Source organism: Hyla sarda, chromosome 1 (genome assembly GCF_029499605.1).
Source record: "Hyla sarda isolate aHylSar1 chromosome 1, aHylSar1.hap1, whole genome shotgun sequence".
Classification (NCBI taxonomy): Eukaryota; Metazoa; Chordata; class Amphibia; order Anura; family Hylidae; genus Hyla; species Hyla sarda.
The window spans coordinates 404,871,089-404,892,606 of record NC_079189.1 but is presented as its reverse complement, the minus strand read 5'-3'; the positions used below and the strand labels follow the sequence as shown (position 1 = coordinate 404,892,606).

General features: G+C 40.0%; 1 protein-coding gene across 1 annotated transcript in view; it reads left to right on the top strand.

Moving 5' to 3' along the window:
- The window catches only part of LOC130368900 (olfactory receptor 6B1-like), a 28,538-nt gene extending 7,741 nt beyond the window's left edge, over positions 1–20,797 (top strand). Inside the window, exons 3-4 of the mRNA XM_056573353.1 lie at positions 19,313–19,373; positions 19,842–20,797. Of these exons, the coding sequence (XP_056429328.1) occupies positions 19,313–19,373; positions 19,842–20,797 (1,017 nt within the window). The remainder of the gene's footprint in view (positions 1–19,312; positions 19,374–19,841) is intronic.
- The last annotated feature ends 721 nt before the right edge of the window (positions 20,798–21,518 follow it).

The window sequence follows — 21,518 nt, the reverse complement described above, 5'->3', positions numbered from 1 at the left end:
GAAACCCCTGTGGGGTATTAAGGCTCACTTTATTTCTTGTTACGTTCCCCGAGGGGTCTAGTTTCCAAAATGGTATGCCATGTGTTTTTTTTTTGCTGTCCTGGCACCATAGGGGCTTCCTAAATGCGACATGCCCCCGAGCAAAATTTGCTCTCAAAAAGCCAAATATGACTCCTTCTCTTCTGAGCATTGTAGTTCACCCATAGTACACCTCAGGTCAACTTATGGGGTACCTTCATACTCAGATGAGATGGGGTTACAATGTTTGGGGGGTATTTTCTGCTATTAACCCTTGCAAAAATGTGAAATTTGGGGGGAAACACAGATTTTAGTGAAATTTTATTTTTATTTTTTTACATATGCAAAAGTCGTGAAACACCTGTGGGGTATTACGGCTCACTTTATTCCTTGTTACGTACCTCAAGGGGTCTAGTTTCCAAAATGGTATGCCATGTGGGGGATTTTTGCTGTTCTGGCACCATAGGGGCTTCCTAAATGCAACATGCCCCCCAAAAACCATTTCAAAAAAACGTTCTCTCCAAAATCCCCTTGTCGCTCCTTCGCTTCTGAGCCCTCTATTGCGCCCGCCGAACACTTTACATAGACATATGAGGTATGTGCTTACTCGAGAGAAATTGGGCTACAAATATAAGTATACATTTTCTCCTTTTTCCCCTTGTAAAAATTCAAAAATTGGGTCTACAAGAACATGCGAGTGTAAAAAATGGAGATTGTGAATTTTCTCCTTCACTTTGCTGCTATTCCTGTGAAACACCTAAAGGGTTAAAACGCGGACTGAATGTCATTTTGAATACTTTGGGGGGTGCAGTTTTTATAATGGGGTCATTTGTGGGGTATTTCTAAAATGAAGACCCTTCAAATCCACTTCAAACCTGAACTGGTCCATGAAAAATTGTGAGTTTGGAAATTTTGTGAAAAATTGGAAAATTGCTGCTGAACTTTGAAGCCCTCTGGTGTCTTCCAAAAGTAAAAACACGTCAATTTTATGATGAAAACATAAAGTAGACATATTGTATATGTGAATAAAAAAATAAATTATTTGGAATATCCATTTTCCTTACAAGCAGAGAGCTTCAAAGTTCGAAAAATGCAAAATTTTCAAATTTTTCATAAAATTTGGGGATTTTTCACCAAGAAAGGATGCAAGTTACCACAAAATTTTACCACTATGTTAAAGTAGAATATGTCACGAAAAAACAATCTCGGAATCAGAATGATAACTAAAAGCATTCCAGAGTTATTAATGTTTAAAGTGACAGTGGTCAGATGTGCAAAAAAAGGCCGGGTCCTGAGGTGTAAAATGGCTTGGTCCTTAAGGGGTTAAGGACTCAGTTTTATTTTTGCCTTTTCGTTTTTTCCTCCCCGCCTTCTAAAAATCATAACTTTTTAATATTTTTATCCACAGACAAGTATGAGGGCTTATTTTTTGCACGACTAGATGTCCTTTGTAATAACATCACTCATTTTACCATAAAATCTATGGCGCAACCCAAACAAATACTATTTGTGTGAGGAAATTTATAAGAAAACCGAAAGTTTTGTTTTTACACTGTACAATTAACGGTAAAAATTACATGTTTTCTTTATTCTCTGGGTCAATGCGATTAAAATGATACCCATGATTACATGCTTTTCTATTATTGTACCACTTCAAAAAAAATCGCTAACTTTTTAACCAAAATAGTACATTTAAAATCCCTATATTTTGACAACCTATAACTTTTCATTTATCCGTATAAGCGGCGGTATGGGGCTTAATTTTAGCACTGTGATCTGTACTTTTTATTGGTACCACATTTGCATATATAAAACTTTTAGTAAACAATTTTTTTTTAACTAAATGTGACAAAATAGCAGCAATTTTGGACTTACGTTTACGCCGTTCACCGTACGAGATTATTAACAACATATTTTGATAGTATGGACATTTATGCACGTGGCGATACCAAATATGTTCATTAATTTTTTTTTACACCTTTTGAGGAGAAATTGGGAAAATTTAAATTTTTATTGGGGGAGGGGATTTTTTATTTTATTTTATTTTTATTTGTAACTTTTTTTTACACTTTTTATGTCCATTGGGGGCTACTTATTGCAATCACTTGAATGCAGATACTGAACAATGCTATGCATAGGGCATAGCACTGATCAGTATTATCGGCTATCTTTTGCTCTGGTCTGCCCGATCGCAGCCAGAGCACAAAACCCGAGGAAGACGACAGAGGCAGGTGAGGTGACCTCAGTCCACTGTTCTGGATGAACAGATCCCAACGGCAGCACTGCGGGCGATCCGATCATCCCTATTAGTGACTGCACTGCCACTGATGCTGAGCTCTGTATTGATTATGGCATCTGAGGGGTTAATAGCACACATCAGCGCAATCGCTGATGTGCGCCATTACTGGCGGGTCCCTGGCTGCTGACAGCAGCCGGGCCTGCCACACCTGACACGCGCGGGGGTGGGGGGGTGCAGTGCTCGCGGTCATGTACAGGACATGTATGTACGTACCAATGCACCAGGACGTGCATTTACATCCTGCATCTTTAAGGGGTTAAACATTTTGTTCTCCCCTTCAACCAGGAGTTACTTTAGACTTATTCACAACCTTAGTGAAAAAAAGATGTGGTTCCCAACCTGGGGTACAAGTACCCCCAGGTGTACTTAGCAGTTCTCCAGGGGGTACTTGAAAAAAATCAGTAATGGCAGCCACAGCCATTGGTTACTGGTCTGGACCACTTTGAAAGAAATGGTAGGCTGACGTCACTGCACGAGGAGCCGAGCAGGAGAACAGCAAAAGGGAAGTGCGGGTACTGGCCTGCTGTGGGCAAGAACTACCATCAGCTTTGTTGCTCCACTGCCCCTGCAGACTGGGAACCTACTGCTATGAGCCGTAATAGGTCCCCAGACCAGAGGAGCAATGGAGCACCAAAGCAAGACAGTATGGGGGCCTACAACTATATTTGAGGGCACAGAGGGGGCCTAACAACTTTATGGGGACACTATGTGGGTACTATTACTGTGTAAATAGGTGGGTATTGTACTGTAGAAAGAAGCCTAAAATGTTTGTTTGGCTGGTTCTGTGGAGAAGTCTTGTATACGAGAAATCATAATGGTGGTCTAGGCCAGGTAGTGAAGAAAAGAAAAGTAAACTCCAGTTAGACAAGACGTCACCTGTAAATTAGGGGACTGGGGATACAGGGAGAGGAACTGGGGCCTGTTATAGAGGAAAGTAAACCATATGAACTATACTATACTATAACAAAATGTGGGGGTACAATTTTTTGGGAATAAGCTGTCAAGGGATACTCAGGCAAAAAAGGTTTAGAACCACTGCCCTAGTTTACTCTACATAAAAGAGCAATTTACCCCAGAGAGAATAGAGGGCACTTAGGTGGTTGCGCTCCCCCAAATAATTCATCTTATCAAAAGCGGATATAGGAGGCAACATAGTTGCATTAACAAGAGAGCAGTACAAGGAAGAGGCTTTGAGGCAACTAAATGACACTCGGGTTTATACTATGTTAAAGGAGGATCCCACCACTAGGTACCATTTTCATCTACAGTCTTTACTAAGACGTCATGTGGAAAGAGGTACCATTTTGAATAAAACTGCCATCAGACTTCTACCTAGAAAACCATATTCAAGAAAAAGATGTCCGGCACAAGACGTGCAGATAAAACTTGCTTTATTATCACTTGGCAAGGAGTTACAATACAGATCAGAAACGTCTGATGCATTGGCAGATGCTTAATCGTAGACTAAGTTCCAGATATAACATGCTGTTAAAATAACCAAATACAAGGTCACGTGTCATTACATCACGATAAAACCTTTAGATTTTTGTATAAAACCAGACCTGGATTTTTAGATTCATGCATGTTTCCTATAAAAAAAGGATCACTTCCATTTTTCAAGTCTGAATACCGGCATATATAGAGTAACTCGTTAACTTCATTATTCAAGATTGGTATATTTTCAAATTCCTGGATGAATTTTCAGTGATACAAATATTATCAGTATCCACACTATGTATCACACCACCTGGTCCCCTTCAGGATCTGAGATAGAGCAGACCGGAGCAGAAGATGACCGATAACACTGATCAGTGATCAGCATAGCACTGAACAGAATTAGCAATCAAAGGATTGCTATAAATAGTCCCCTATGGGGACTATTAAAGTGTAAAAATAAAAGTAAAAAAAGTTTTAAAAAAGTTTTTAAAAAATGTAAAAAATCCCCTCCCTCAATAAAAATTTTAAATGTTCTTTTTTCCCATTTTACCCCCATAAAGTATAAAAAAAAATAATTAAATATATTTGGTATTGCCGCGTGTGTAAATGTCCAAACTATTAAAATATAATGTTATTGATCCTGTACGGTGATCGGCGTGAACATAAATTAAAAAAAGAGCAAAATAGCTGCTTTTTTTGTCAAATGTTATTGAAAAAATGAATAAAAAAATGTGTAAAAGTTTTATATACACAAATGTGCTATCAATAAAAATTACAGATCATGGAGCAAAAAATTAGCCATCATACAGCCGCTTATACGGAAAAAACTAAAAAGTTATAGGTCATCAAAATAGGATTTTAAACATACTAATTTGGTTAAAAAGTTTGCGATTTTTTTTTTACGGACAACAATATTAAAGAAGTATAAAATCATGGGTATCATTATAATTTTATCGATCCAAAAATTAAAGAGCACATGTCATTTTTACCATAAATTGTACTGCGTGAAAACAAAACCTTTCAAAATTAGCAAAATTGTGGTTTTCTTTTTAATTTCCACACACAAAAAGTATTTTTTTGGTTGCGCTATACATTTTATGGTAAAATGAGTGATATCATTATGCAGGACAACTGGTCACACAAAAAACAAGCCCTCATATTAATCTGTGGGTGAAAACATAAAAGAGTTACGATTTTTAGAAGATGAAGAGGAGAAAATGAAAATGCTAAAATAAAATTGGCCTGGTCCTTAACCCCTTGGGGACGGAGCCCATTATGACCCTAAGGACGGGAGCATTTTTTGCAAATCTGACCACTGTCACTTTAAGCATTAATAACTCTGGGATGCTTTTACTTATAAATTTGATTCCGAGATAGTTTTTTCGTGACATATTCTACTTTATGATAGTGGTAAATTTTCGTCGATACTTGCATCCTTTCTTGGTGAAAAATTCAAAAATTTCATGAAAAATTTGAAAATGTTGCATTTTTCTAACTTTGAAGCTCTCTGCTTATAAGGAATATGGATATTCCAAATAAATTATATATTGATTCACATATACAATATGTCTACTTAATGTTTGCATCATAAAATTGATGAGTTTTTACTTTTGGAAAACATCAGAGGGCTTCAAAGTTCAGCAGCAATTTTCGGATTTTTCGCAAAATTTTCAAAATCGGAATTTTTCAGGGACCAGTTCAGGTTTGAAGTGGATTTGAAGGGTCTTCTGGTTAGAAATACCCACAAATGACCCCATTATAAAAACTACACCCCTCAAAGTATTCAAAATGACATTCAGTAAGTGTGTTAACCCTTTAGGTGGTTCACAGGAATAGCAGCAAAGTGAAGGAGAAAATTCAAAATCTTCATTTTTTACACTGGCATGTTCTTGTAGACCCAGTTTATGAATTTTTACAAGGGGTAAAAGGAAAAAAATCCTCTCAAAATTTGTAACCCAATTTCTCTCGAGTAAGAAAATACCTCATATGTGTATGTCAAGTGTTCGGCGGGAGCACTAGAGGGCTCAGAAGCGAAGGAGCAACAATGGGATTTAGGAGAGTGAGTTTTTCTGAAATGGTTTTTAGGGGGCATGTCCCATTTAGGAAGCCCCTATGGTGCCAGGACAGCAAAACCCCCACATCGCACACTATTATGGAATCGACACACTTCAAGGAACGTAACAAGGGGTACGGTGAGCCTTAACACCCCACAGGTGTTTGACAACTTTTTGTTAAAGTCAGATGTGTAAATGAAAAAAAAAATTTCCACTAAAATGCTGGTTTCTCCCCAAATTTTACTTTTTTACAAAGGGTAATAGGAGAAAATGCCCCCCAAAATTTGTAACCCCATTTCTTCTGAGTATGGAAATACCCCATGTTTGGACGTCAAGTGCACTGCGAGCGAACTACAACGCTCAGATAAGAAGGAGCGCCATTGAGCTTTTAGAGAGATAATTTGTTTGGAATGGAAGTCGGGGGCCATGTGCATTTACAAAGCCCCCCATGGTGCCAGAACAGTGGACTCCCCCACATGTGACCCCATTTTGGAAACTACACCCCTCACGGAATGTAATAAGGGGTACAGTGAGCATTTACACCCTACTGGCGTTTGACAGATCTTTGGAACAGTGGGCTGTGCAAACAAAAAAATTACATTTTTCATTTTCACGTACCACTGTTCCAAAAATCTGTCGGACACTTGTGGGGCGTAAATGCTAACTGTACCCCTTGTTACATTCCGTGAGGGGTGCAGTTTCCAAAATGGGGTCACATGTGGGTATTTATTTTTTTGGGTTTATGTCAGAACCGCTGTAAAATCAGCCACCCCTGTGCAAATCACCAATTTAGGCCTCAAATGTACATAGTGCGCTTTCACTCCTGAGCCTTGTTGTGCGACCACATATGGGGTATTTCTGTACTCAGGAGAAATTGCGTTACAAATTTTGGGGGTCTTTTATTCCTTTTACCTCTTGTGAAAATAAAAAGTAAAGGGCAACACCAGCATGTTAGTGTAAAAAATAATTTTTTTTACACTAACAGTCTGGTGTAGACCCCAACTTTTCCTTTTCATAAAGGGTAAAAGGAGAACAAGCCCCCCAAAATTTGTAGTGCAAGTTCTTCCGAGTACGGAGATACCCCATATGTGTCCCTAAACTGTTTCCTTGAAATGCGACAGGGCTCAGAAGTGAGAGAGCACCATGCGCATTTGAGGACTAAATTAGGGATTGCATAGGGGTGGACATAGGGGTATTCTATGCCAGTGATTCCCAAACAGGTCGCCCCCAGCTGTTGCTAAACTCCTGGCATGCCTGGACAGTCAGTGGCTGTCCGGAAATGCTGGGAGTTGTTGCTTTGCAACAGCTGGAGGCTCCGTTTTGGAAACACTGCCGTACAATACGTTTTTCATTTTTATTGGGGGAGGGGGCAGTGTTAGGGGGTGTTTATGTAGTGTTTTACTCTTTATTAGGTGTTAGTCAAGTGTAGTGTTTTTAGGGTACATTCACACTGGCGGGTTACGGTGAGTTTCCCGCTAGGAATTTGCGCTGTGGCGAAAAACTTAATGCAGCTCATACTTAAGGCAGGAAACTTGCTGTAAACCCAACCGTGTGAATGTACCCTGTACGTTCACATGGGGGGGGGGGGGGGCAAACCTCCAGCTGTTTCAAAACTACAACTCCCAGCAGCATGTACTGACAGACTGTGCATGCTGGGAGTTGTAGTTTTGCAACAGCTGGAGGCACACTGGTTGGAAAACCTTCAGTTAGGTTCTGTTACCGAACTCAGTATTTTCAAACCAGTGTGCCTCCAGCTGTTGCAAAACTACAACTCCCAGCATGCATGGTCTGTCAGTACATGCTGGGAGTTGTAGTTTTGCAACAGCTGGAGGCACACTGGTTGGAAAACCTTCAGTTAGGTTCTGTTACCTAACTCAGTATTTTCCAACCAGTGTGCCTCCAGCTGTTGCAAAACTACAATTCCCAGCATGTACTGATCACAGAAGGGCATGCTGGGAGATGTAGTTATGCAACACCTGGAGGTACGCAACTACAACTCCCAGCATGCCGAGACAGCTGTTTTCTGTGTGGGCATGCTGGAATTTGTAGTTTTTCAACATCTGGAGTGCTACAATTTAGAGACCACTGAACAGTGATCTCCAAACTGTGGACCTCCTGATGTTGCAAAACTACAACTCCCAGCATGCCCAGACAGCAAACATCTGTGTGGGCATGCTAGGAGTTGTAGTTTTGCAAGATCTAGAGGGCAGTATAGAGATCACTGTGCAGTGGTTTCTAAACTGAAGACCTCCAGCTGTTGCAAAACTACAAATTCTAGCATGCCCACACAGCAAACAGCTGTCTGGGCATGCTGGGAGTTGTAGTTTTGCAACATCTGGAGGGCTACAGTCTAGAGACCACTATAGTTGCTAGGCAACTACTCACCGGCTTCCGTCGCATCCAGGGAGCCGTCCTCTTCTGCCGCACGCAGCCGCAGATCTCCGTCGCCGCCCACCGATCGCTGTCGCTCCACAGCCTCCGGACGGGTAAGTGAACGCCGGCGCCGCTCCTCTTCGTTTTCCCCGTTCTGCCCCGCCTATTGTGGGAGGGCAGGACGGGGAAAACTAAAGTAAACCCCCCCACCCCAGATCTGCTATTGGTGGTCACGTCTAGAACACCAATAGCAGGGATAGGAGGGGTGGCACCCGTGCCACCTCACTCCTATCGCTTTAGGGGGATCGTGGGTGTCTTAGCCACCCGCGATCCCCCTTCTATTCCGGGTCACCATAGACCCGTAATGACCCGGAATCGGCGCAAATCGCAATGACCCCCCTGGGCATTTGCACGGGGTGCCTGCTGATAGATAGCAAGTTAAAGGGGTATTCCAGAATTTTTTTTTATTTGACTATGCTACAGGGGCTGTGGAGGTAGTGTAGTTCGTAATATAGTGTCTGTACCTCTGTGTGACGGTTTTATCACAATTCTTCTGTGATTTTAACTCCAATATTTATTTTTACCAGCATACAAAATGACTGTTGTCTCAGATTTTTCCAAGCTTGCAATGTGGCTGAGACCTGACTCACTAGTCAGCTGATGATAGGGAGCCTGTCTGCTTCAATGGGTGGAGGGATCAATCTGCAACTAATGCAACAGCTGTAGGCACCCTGATTAAAAACCACACTGATTTGAATGGATGCAGCTCATTTATGTTTCATTGGGTGGCGTGGCTGTTGTGTGGGAGGGAGGAAGATGGAATTGTGGGATTTGTAGTAAAAAAAAAAAGTCAAACAGGAAATACTGGTTCACAAACAGCTAGCCACAGTATTATGGTAATCTCACAACATAGCCATTTAGCCCAAAGACCAGCGCAGATCCTTCCTAAGCCTGTCCATTACTGTCTGCCAGGTACGTACTAAAATCACCTTATTATGGACAACCCCTTTAAGGTCACAATGGGCTTTGTCCTTAAAGGGGTACTCCGGCCCTAAGACATCTTATCCCCTGTCCAAAGGATAGGGGATAAGATGTCTGACCACAGGGGTCCCCTCCCATAGACTTGCATAGCAGGGGCAGGGGGTGACATCACTGGGTGGAGGAGACATGATGTCACAATACTCCGGTCCCGTGGTCAGCACCCGGCAGTTTGTGAGCTGGCAGTGCGGTGTGTAGCTCAAAGAGGTGAGTGCCGCATGCAAGATTGCGGGGGTCCCCAGTGGTGGGACCCCCGTGGTCAGACATCTTATCCCCTATCCAAAGGATAAGATGTCTTAGGGCCTGGGTACCCCTTTAAGGGGTTAACATGACCTCCTCTAACACCCATTTTAACTCTCTCGACACCAGACATGCGCAAGAAATCTGTGAATTTCTGGAGTTTATATTATCCCATAATGCTTTTACATTTGGCAAGAGATGGTATTGGCAAGTCTCTGGGACGGCAATGGGCACGACGATGGTGCGCTTATTTGCTAATCTATATTTGTCAGGTTTGGAAAAGAAATAAATATTTTCAGAAAAAAAAAACATTCACAAGTCTCTCTTCTATCTCTCGCTATCTGGATGACATATTTGTCATATGGGCAGGGACTGAGGCCCAATTTAACCTGTTTGCGGAGTATCTAAATAATAAGAGATTTACCTCTGTTTTTTGGAGTGATGCCATAGAATTTCTTGACGTAAGGGTGGAGATAGCAAATCAAGAATGAGTGACTGGTGGTTACTAGACATGTGCAATTCGGTTCGGCACGAATGTCTAAATTACCGAATTTTACCGTTTTCGTGCATTCGGACCGATCCGAATGCACGAAAACATATTTTGAACATTCCCGAATAGCCACGATAATACGAATAGTAAAGTAACGAATACATTCGTTACTTCCCGACCATAACGAATGCATTCGTTATCCGTAAACGAACGTGAAGAATTCGTTCTGATAACAAAGATTATAAAAAGGATACAGATAGTTAGATTTTTCGGATACATTCGGTATTCGGGTACATTCGGTAAATCTTTTTATTCTTTTTTTGGACTTTAGCGATCCTAAAAAATTATGGAGATACCTTTTTTATTAAAATTTCGTAGGGTATCATAAAAAAATCATAATAAAAAAGATACAGTGGTGATGGAAAAATTGTATCTAATGAAATGTATCATTTTTATTATGAAATGTTTATTCATTTTTAAACAGGGATCAATTTATGTGAGCGGGTAAAGCACTAAAAATGTAGCTGACAATAGTAAAAATGTAGTGTGTGCGTATTTTCACTTTTTTTTTTAAACATTTTTTAGGTAGTACTACTACTCCCAGCATGGAACACACTCTTCCATGATGGGAGTAGTAGTTACCTGTACTAATTGACAGATCGCAGGGGTCCCTTGCGATCCTCTTGTATAATGTATAGATGCGGCTGGCTGCTCTTCTATGGTCCCCTGCACTCACGTATATATACACATATTCATATTTCCCGCAGAGCTGTGATTGGCCAGATGGTTCCAGCCAATCACAGCTCTCTGTGAGAAATAGGAATATGTGTATATATACGGCAGTGCAGGGGACCATAGAAGAGCGGCCGCCGCATTCATACATTATACTGGAGGATCGCAGCGGCTGTCGGGAGTGATACCCGCAGTGATCTTCCCTTTACTACAAGTACTACCACTCGCAACATGGAGTACACTCTGCTCCATGCTGGGAACTGTAGTACCTGCATTAATAGACAGATCGCAGCGGGTGTCAGAAGTTACACTGGCTGCCATATGTCTATTAATGCAGGTACTACAGCTCCCAGCATGGAGCAGAGTGTGCTCCATGTTGGGAGTATTAGTACCTGCAGTAAGGGACAGATCCCAGCGGATGTCACTCCTCCTGACACCCGCTGCGATCGTCCTTATGTGAATGTCGGGATCAGCTGTTCTCAGGGCTACAGAGCCGGGAGAACAGCTGACGCTGAGCCGTAGGTATACATCGTATATCTACTGCCCAGCAAGAACTTACAGTGAGCCTGCAATGTGTATACAGTATACACATTGCTGGATCACTTAACCCCTTGCTGAGCTGTGCGCTATGCGCAAGCCCAGCAAGGGAAGAGTTAACTTACACTGCTGGACAGTGTAGGTTAACCCTTTGGGCTGTATACACTATATACAGCTATCTATAGATAGCTGTATACAGTGTATACAGAAGACGAAGTCCAGCTTACTTCCCTCGAGTCCCGGGCCGGGTTCGTGTAGCTCCGCCCCCTAGTGATGACGCCATTGGGGGGCGGAGCTACAGAAGGGAACAAGGCTAGTTAATCTGAAGCTCTGTTCACATTGTACGTTTTGTATAATGTGAACAGACCCTCCTGGCAGTGTCTACCCAGACAGGGAGACTCCAGCTGTTGCTAAACTACAACTCCCAGCATGCCCAGACAGCCAAAGGCTGTCTGGGCATGCTGGGAGTTGTAGTTTTGCACCAATTGGTGGCTCCCTGTTTGGGTAGACATTGCATCATGGGTGCTCTCCCCAGCGGACAGCGCCAAAAATGTCATAACCAATTTTTTGTGTTTTTTTCTTCTCGTTTCAGATCCGTGTATGCAGAGGATTACTGCGGATTCGATGGATTACAGCGGATTATTTTATTTTTTCCTTTAATAAAATGGTTAACGAGGGCTGTGGGGGAGTGTTTTTTTAAATAAAATAATTTTTCCAATGTGTTGTGTTTTTTTTTTTTTTTTTTATTGAATTTTCAGGGTTAGTAGTGGAAGCTGTCTTATTGACGGAATCCATTACTAGGCCAGGGCTTAGTGCTAGCCCCAAAACAGCTAGCGCTAACCCCCAATTATTACCCCGGTACCCACCGCCACAGGGGTGCCGGGAAGAGCCGGTACCAACAGGCCCGGAGCGTCAAAAATGGCGCTCCTGGACCTAGGCAGTAACAGGCTGGCGTTATTTAGGCTGGGGAGGGCCAGTAACAATGGTCCTCGCCCACCCTGGTAACGTCAGGCTGTTGCTGTTTGGTTGGTATTGTGCTGAGAATGAAAATACGGGGAACCCTATGCGTTTTTTTTTTTATTTAAATTTAAAAAAAAAACGCATAGGGTTCCCCGTATTTTCATTCTCAGCACAATACCAACCAAACAGCAACAGCCTGACGTTACCAGGGTGGGCGAGGACCATTGTTACTGGCCCTCTCCAGCCTAAATAACGCCAGCCTGTTACCGCCTAGGTCCAGGAGCGCCATTTTTGACGCTCCGGGCCTGTTGGTACCGGCTCTTCCCGAAACTCCTGTGGCGGTGGGTACCGGGGTAATAATTGGGGGTTAGTGCTAGCTGTTTTGGGGGCTAGCACTAAGCCCTGGCCTAGTAATGGATTCCGTCAATAAGACAGCTTCCGCTACTAACCCTGAAAATTCAATAAAAATAAAAAAAAACACAACACATTGGAAAAATTATTTTATTTAAAAAAACACTCCCCCACAGCCCTCGTTAACCATTTTATTAAAGGAAAAAATAAATAATCCGCCGTAATCCATCGAATCCGCAGTAATCCTCTGCATACACGGATCTGAAAAGAGAAGAAAAAAAAAACACAAAAAATTGGTTATGACATTTTTGGCGCTGTCCACTTGGGAGAGCACCCATGATGCAATGTCTACCCAAACAGGGAGCCACCAATTGGTGCAAAACTACAACTCCCAGCATGCCCAGACAGCCTTTGGCTGTCTGGGCATGCTGGGAGTTGTAGTTTAGCAACAGCTGGAGTCTCCCTGTCTGGGTAGACACTGCCAGAAGGGTCTGTTCACATTATACAAAATGTACAATGTGAACAGAGCTTCAGATTAATTAGCCTTGTTCCCTTCTGTAGCTCCGCCCCTAATGACGTCATCACTAGGGGGCGGAGCTACACGAACCCGGCCCGGGACTCGAGGGAAGTAAGCTGGACTTCGTCTTCTGTATACACTGTATACAGCTATCTATAGATAGCTGTATAAAGTGTATACCGCCCAAAGGGTTAACCTACACTGTCCAGCAGTGTAAGTTAACTCTTCCCTTGCTGGGCTTGCGCATAGCGCACAGCTCAGCAAGGGGTTAAGTGAGCCAGCAATGTGTATACTGTATACACATTGCAGGCTCACTGTAAGTTCTTGCTGGGCAGTAGATATACGATGTATACCTACGGCTCAGCGTCAGCTGTTCTCCCGGCTCTGTAGCCCTGAGAACAGCTGATCCCGACATTCACATAAGGACGATCGCAGCGGGTGTCAGGAGGAGTGACATCCGCTGGGATCTGTCCCTTACTGCAGGTACTAATACTCCCAACATGGAGCACACTCTGCTCCATGCTGGGAGCTGTAGTTCCTGCATTAATAGACATATGGCAGCCAGTGTATCTTCTGACACCCGCTGCGATCTGTCTATTAATGCAGGTACTACAGCTCCCAGCATGGAGCAGAGTGTACTCCATGTTGGGAGTGGTAGTACTTGTAGTAAAGGAAAGATCACTGCGGGTATCACTCCCGACAGCCGCTGCGATCCTCCAGTATAATGTATGAATGCGGCGGCCGCTCTCCTATGGACCCCTGCACGGCCGTATATATACACATATTGCTATTTCTCACAGAGAGCTGTGATTGGCTGGAACCATCTGGCCAATCACAGCTCTGCGGGAAATATGAATATGTGTATATATACGTGAGTGCAGGGGACCATAGAAGCGCAGCCAGCCGCATCTATACATTATACAAGAGGATCGCAAGGGACCCCTGCGATCTGTCAATTAGTACAGGTAACTACTACTCCCATCATGGAAGAGTGTGTTCCATGCTGGGAGTAGTAGTACTACCTAAAAAATGTTTTTAAAAAAAGTGAAAAACACGCACACACTACATTTTCATTATTGTCGGCTACATTTTTAGTGCTTTACCCGCTCACATAAATTGATCCCTGTTTAAAAATGAATAAACATTTCATAATAAAAAAGATACATTTCGTTAGATACAATTTTTTCCATCACCACTGTATCTTTTTTATTATGATTTTTTTGTGATACCCTGCGAAATTTTAATAAAAAAGGTATCTCCATAATTTATTAGGATCGCTAAAGTCCAAAAAAAGACTAAAAAGATTTACCGAATGTACCCGAATACCGAATGTATCCGAAAAAACAACCCGAATACCCGAATACCGAATGTATCCGAAAAATCTAAACCGAAAATATTGCCGAACCGAAATTTTTTTCCAAAACGAAAAAATGAAACGAAATTAAACGAAAATTTTTCTAGTGCACAAGTCTAGTGGTTACAGGAAACCCACGGCCAGAGGAAGCGGGAGGACCGCAAAACAAGGCTTGCTGCCATCACTCTGCTTAGCTTCAGCTGTGCGTTTTACTCTCCCTTCCGATGCCGGAGGCTGGCAAAGTTTAATGAAGGTTCAATAAAAGTCATTTTTTATGGTGAGTGCTAAACATTTTTCTACTATTTTGTATACTAAGGCATTGTTTTTTTTTCATGTTTTATGCACCCCATGACCTTGTCCAGACTACCTGAAGTCCTCTACATGGCGTTCAAACGTTTGCACAGTGATGCTTAGCAGTGGTGCCGCCCCGACCTTCCTCTATGCCTTAAACTTATAAAACATTTTTATACTTGTAATGTTTTATGTATCAGAAGGGATAAAAATGATACTTTAAAAAAAATTGTTTATGGAAACAGCACATTTCGGAATGGTCCTATTGCTGGAATATGCAAATTTGAACGTAGCATAACTCTATTTTCCACATTCTTTTTAAGTTCCAAATGTACTGTAAAGATTTCTTCACTTTCTAAAGTATCATAAAGTTAACTAAGTATCACAACTGTGATTACGAAGTTAAGTAAAACAAGTACAATCCCACTAGACTAAAAACTTTAGTATTTCTCTTTCAGCAAAGGAAATCTTTACTCTTAGGCAACTCTCCTGAGAAGCAATAACTGAGAGAGAATATAAGTTATAGATGAACACCAATGAGTAATGCAGAACATGCCTAACTATAAGTCAAAATCCTTCTGGTTCAGCATCTCAGGAGCGTTTTTTTATTTTTTTTGTGGAAGATTGTATTAATATAAAGAATGTTTTATATAAAATAGGATGCTGATACTGATTTATCTGAAAGTAAACTTTACATATTGGCACAACTTAACTCTTAAGAAATCAATTGAAGCTGATTCCTTACCTCTGTCAAGTAACTTCTTTTCCAATACACTTATGTTTCTTGTTGTGACATATTTTTAAATCATAATTTATATGGTCAAATATACATTTGCTGAAAGGTAATGTCAGTCAACGCGGCTTATTAGATTAATTTATTATGTATGTCAATATTGTAAATATGTTCTGTAGGATAAACTTAACAACCAGCAAATACTGTAAATACATAAAGGGAATCAACACAGTAAAGGAGGAGAGCATATTTAAAAGAAGAAAAACTACTACAAGAGCACATAGTTTTATACTAGAGGGGCAAAGGTTTCTGCAGTAATATCAGGAAGTATTACTTTACTGAGAGAGTAGTGGATGCATGGAATAGCCTTCTTGCAGAAGTGGTCGCTGCAAATACAGTGACGGAGTTTAAACATATGAAGCATAAGGCTATCCTTCATACAAGATAGGGATAAGCATAAGGCTATCCTTCATACAAGATAGGGATAAGCATAAGGCTATCCTTCATATAAGATAGGGCCAGGGACTATTGATAGAATTCAGATTATTGGGCAGACTAGATGGGCCAAATGTTTCTTATCTGCCGACACATTCTATGTTTCTATTTTTGCATAAATTTTTTCCCCACCTTCTAAGATACATAACTCAATTTTTCCATTTACAGATCCATATCGGTGCATGTTTCCTGCCTAATTAATTGTCATTTTACCATAAATTTACTTTTATCTTTGAGTGGTGAAAATGAAAACAAAAACTAATTTAGCAAATATTGAGTGGTTTTGTTTTTATGCTGTACACTTTATGGTAACATTGGCATATTAGCCCAGATTCACTTATCCCATCTTAACAGTTTAGTGTTGGCTTTTGTGACATATTTTCATTTTTCACACTTTTAGCAAATTAACAAAACTTTACAGGAAGAAACCCACATAATTTGCAACTTAAAGATTTATAATAAAAATGTACAGAAAAAATGCTGGGTTGTTTATTTACAAATCTTAAAGTGATCAGAGAAATCCAACAGAATTGTGTAGGTAAGGAAAATTACTTTTTTTTTGTCTTATAATTTTTTCTGTTAATTATTTGTTTAAACCCTACATTATCCCAAGATATGACAAATTAATAAATCTGGTGAAAAAAACGGCAGTATAAAACCCTACAACATTAGTGAATCTGGGCCATTATCTTTATTCTTCTGTTGATTACAGTTATAAGAATAAGCAATTTATATAGTTTTTGCTTTGTTTTACTACATAATTTTTTTTAAAATCTTTATAGCAAATACTAAAAATGCTCTTATTTGGAATTTTTTCCCACTGACTTCTTAGGAAAAACTGAAACAACACTAACAGTAACCAATTTCCGACAGGATCAATGAAATAAATAAACAACATTATTATTATTAAAATTACACAGATAAGGCATTTCTAAAGGTGACAGGGGTATTATTGACCTGGCAGGTCAACATCACACAATATTCACATGAATACATATGAGCATCTATTGAATACATAATAAAAATACTTGCTACCTAGGCTTTGTTCACAGATAGTATTTTGAGTCAATAATTTGGCCAATATTTTGCTCAGTGTTTTTTTTTGTAACATTGTTAAAAGATTAAAAAAAAATGTATATATATATATATATATATATATATATATATCATACTACAAATATACACATACACTTCATATTACAAAAAACAAAAAAGCTAAGAACCTTTCATATAGTCAGATAAAAAAAAAAATGGGTGCCAAGCATAAAAAATACCCCTCACCACCTCAGAAAGAGTATTGTCAAATTCTCCCATAGACTGAAATGTAAGCCATTAACCTAACATTACAAGAGTGAAATACTAAGCAGTAGGAACTGTATTCAGAACGTGAAAGGGAGACTGGGTGTCCCATCATTACCGGGCAATGTGTACAATGTATGAATGGTAATATAACTGCTAATTATGACTTCAAGGCAAACAATAAAAGAGTTGTTAAGAATTAGAAAAATGGAGCCTGTTTCTAAAAGTAAACTGTTTGTGTGTGATATAGCAGTTCAGTTTTCTTTGAAGTAAGTAGAGCCAAGTTTTAATACCGCACACAACATTAGGACAGGTATGGTGCTGTTTCTGGGAAATTTCCATTGTTTTCCATTTTTGTATAACATCTTTATTTTTGGATGGTATAACCAGAGTGTCACACTTAGTTAAATATGGCTCCAACCACCACTCAAAGTTAAATATTACAAGTTTAAAAAATACTTTATTTGACCTTCCACATGGTTTTGCCACATTTTTGTACTCCTAGTTTCACTCTGCTATTGTAGTGCAGCTTTGAGCTTTCTATGTTCCCATTTTTCACTTTTTCCCTAATGCAAATTTAAACACATAGGTAGTACGTCTATGAGGGTGTGTCAAAGCAACTAGGGTAGGCTACTGCAAGAGTCCTGTCTTTCAGTGTTGTTACCCAACTTTCAACCTTTCTTTCCTGCAGAAACAATGCAAGGCCTATGCAAGGCCTATTAGAGTCTGCATCTAGGGACAGTAATTGTTTCCTCCTCTATTTTCCATAGCAAAGCATCTGATATCATGTATCTGGATTCTGGATATAGCCAGATGAGGCTGAACCATTTCACTATTGTTTGAACTTGCATAATTTTATCACTTATGTCTTCCATAGCTCATGTATGTGAATTGCTAATTTTTATATACTGATTTATTTTATATACTGATATATTGGTTATGTGTGGATAATTTTTATTTGGCAGGAAATTTTCTTTAACCCCTTAACGATCAAGGACGTATATTTCCGTCCTTGGCCGGCTCCTGCGATATAACGCGGGGTCACGCGGTGACCCCGCGTCATATCAGGTCAGTCCTGGCATGTATCTGATGCCGGGACCCAGGGTTAATAGCGTGCGGCAGCGATCGCGGTGCCGCGCGCTATTAACCCTTTAGACGCGGTGTTCAAAGTTGAACGCCTCGTCTAAACCGAAAGTTAAACTTGTGTGAAATGTGGCTTATTGAACCCAATGTTTTAGAAATAAAGTTTTATGATTTTCAAAAATAAGACAGTTTTTTTTTTTATTTTATAATTTTTTTCATTAAGAAACTCTAGACCATACTCAAATTACACAGATAAAGCACAATAGAAACTATTTTTATAGGTATCCCTTTGGGGTTATATCTATGAACTTTAAACTGAGCCTCTTATTCATACTGCATGTGTTTTAGTCTGTATTAAACAGTAATCTTTATGCTTTATATAAAACCTAGTTGTTTTGTGCAAACAGACATGTCACCTTCTATTTCACATATTGGGAGATACTTCTATTAGACATCTCGCCCACAGAAACAGAAAAAATAATTTAAGGCTACACGTGTTTTGATCCTACAAAAAAATAAAAAAATACTTGGCCTCATTTACTTAGCTGAAACCAACCAGTTTTTGTCTGGTTATTTTGGCACAGACATGTCTGCGCCAGTCTGCGCCAGTGTGCGACAGTGTGTGCCTGTAAAATCCGACAAACCCGACATTACACTGTGAAAAGATGAAAAAGGGGGCGTGGTCTGTTCCAACAGGGTGTAGTTGGTCTGAAAACGGGCGTGGTTTCACAACCTGACCGATTTACTATTGAATTCACAGAAAATCCTGTGGATAAATGGCTGAAAATATCCACCTAGAAAAAAGCTGGTCAGAAAATGCTCCCAACTGTTCCCAATAGTAAATAGAGAGGAATCCTGCAAGTCTGGAACATCTTTTCCCACTAGTAAAAGCCCAACACTCTTAGTAAATGAGGCCCAATATGTTACCCAGTACCTAATCCTGACCATGTACATCTAATTTTTGTGACTCTATCACCTATATTTATTATAAAAATGCCTCTTTTTTATTAGCTTACTGTGTTAGAAATCCTCTCAGGGAAAGGGGGCAAGTCCCTCTCTGTGGTGGTGGGAGGTGATTGGTTTGTCTGCTTATGCAGCCTTGTTCATTAGTCATCTCTTGTCCATGACTCATGGACAAGCCTGACACTGCTGCAGAACTGGTTAGTGTCCCAGCAGGTATGGGGACCCCTAGTGGTGGGCTTTTCAGGGGCCGTTTTCTTTATTAAATAATAAAAAAAATTAACAATCATATTACAAAAGGTCTTTAATTTGTATCAGTAACAAAATATACCATTTTTTGGGATCTGACAGTGAACATTTAAGTTCAAGACTAAATGTAATTAAAACAGTCATGAATACTACTTATAATATTATGATGTCTTCTGCTCATATAGATTTTCCAGTATTTCACTGGTATTGTGAACTTTCTATCAGTGCATTACAACCCATTACATATTCAGAGCACTTAAAGCTAATTTCCAGCATAGTGTTTAATATGTTGACCTTAAGAGTCAAGAGGCATTGAATTTGTCCCTGTAAGGTTTTAATGCTCAAGAAAACTTTCTTCTAACAATGGCAAACCAGACTAATGTGAAAGAATTTATTATCCTCGGATTCTCCAATATCCAACAATTTCAAACATTTTTGTATGTGTTTTTCTTGCTTATTTACATCACTGCTCTCGCTGTAAATATATCTCTTATCATCATAATTCGGTTTGGTCAACAGCTCCATAAACCCATGTATTTCTTACTTGGAAATTTATCCTTTTTGGAATTAGGTTACATTTCAGTAACAGTTCCTAAAATTATAGTGGACATCCCAAGAGAAAGAAAAAGCATTTCTTTTTCTGGTTGCATGACTCAGCTTTTCTTCTTTACTTTCCTTGGTGCCACAGAGACCATTCTACTTGCAGTAATGTCCTTTGATCGATTTTTGGCAGTGTGTTACCCATTGCGCTACTCAAGCATCATGAGTCATAGGGTCTGCTTCATCCTAGCAGCTTCATCCTGGGTCCTAGGCTTCCTGACCACTTCATTTCCTATTATCAAAATATCACAGTTACATTTTTGCAGTGCCAATGTTATTAACCATTTCTTCTGTGAATCGGCTCCTTTACTAAAACTGTCTTGCTCTGACCCTTACTTCAAAGAACTGACCGTTATAATTTGTGCATCATCAGTCATCCTAAGCTCTGTTCTGCTTACTTTGATGTCCTATGGATATATACTTCAAACTATTCTGAGAATCCCATCTGTTACAGGAAAGCAGAAAGCAGCTTCTACCTGCGCTTCACACCTTATAGTGGTTACCACTTTCTATTCAACAATGTTTGCAATGTACATTAAGCCCACTGCTAGTCAAGGATCACTAAATAAGGTGATGGCATTGTTCTATGCTGTCTTTACCCCACTTGTCAACCCATTCATTTACAGCTTACGTAACAAGGAAGTAAAAGAAGCACTTGTACTGTTTTTAAAAAAAAGAGGATTATGAAACGGTGTTGCTGATTTTTCTGCTGTGCCAACAAGATCTATTTTACAGTATTTTCCATTTAAAATGATGCATATAAAGTGGAAAAAGCATACACTATTTGTTTATTTTAACCAAAACCAGGAGTGGGTCCAAAACACAGAAAAAGTTACAAATCTTTCCTGTGTAGTTTTTCTCTATGTTGGTTCAACTCTTGGTTCAGGCTAAAAATTAGCTCCAAATACTACACAAATATTGACCCAATTTCTACTTGTGTCTTTTAAAGAACATTTTGCATGTTGTACTGACATGTCAAGTAGAGATGAGCAAACTTTTGAAAAATTCGATTTGGCCGATTCGCCGAATTTTCCAAAATAATCTGTTTGGTCCGAATTGTATTAGAAACGCCTATTGCTGGCCTACAGAGAGCCTCAATAGGGGTGTAGAACAGTTTGCTTTGTTCTAACACGCACAGGGAGTGTACTGTATTATATATGTGAAATAATACTGTTATTCAGTATGACATGCAGATTACAGGCAACACTATTAGAATTACTGCATCAAAGCATCTGAATGTGGCAGCAGGGAGACCATATGGCGTCAAAATTGAAGAGAGAAAATAGATTTTTAATGTAATTTTTATTTAAATTAAATAGAATTTAATAACATTTTTTGAGTACCCATTCTGATGAGCATTGAGCTGGCAGTTCGCCGAGAGGCAAGCTACCGCCTATTCCAGCCTGTG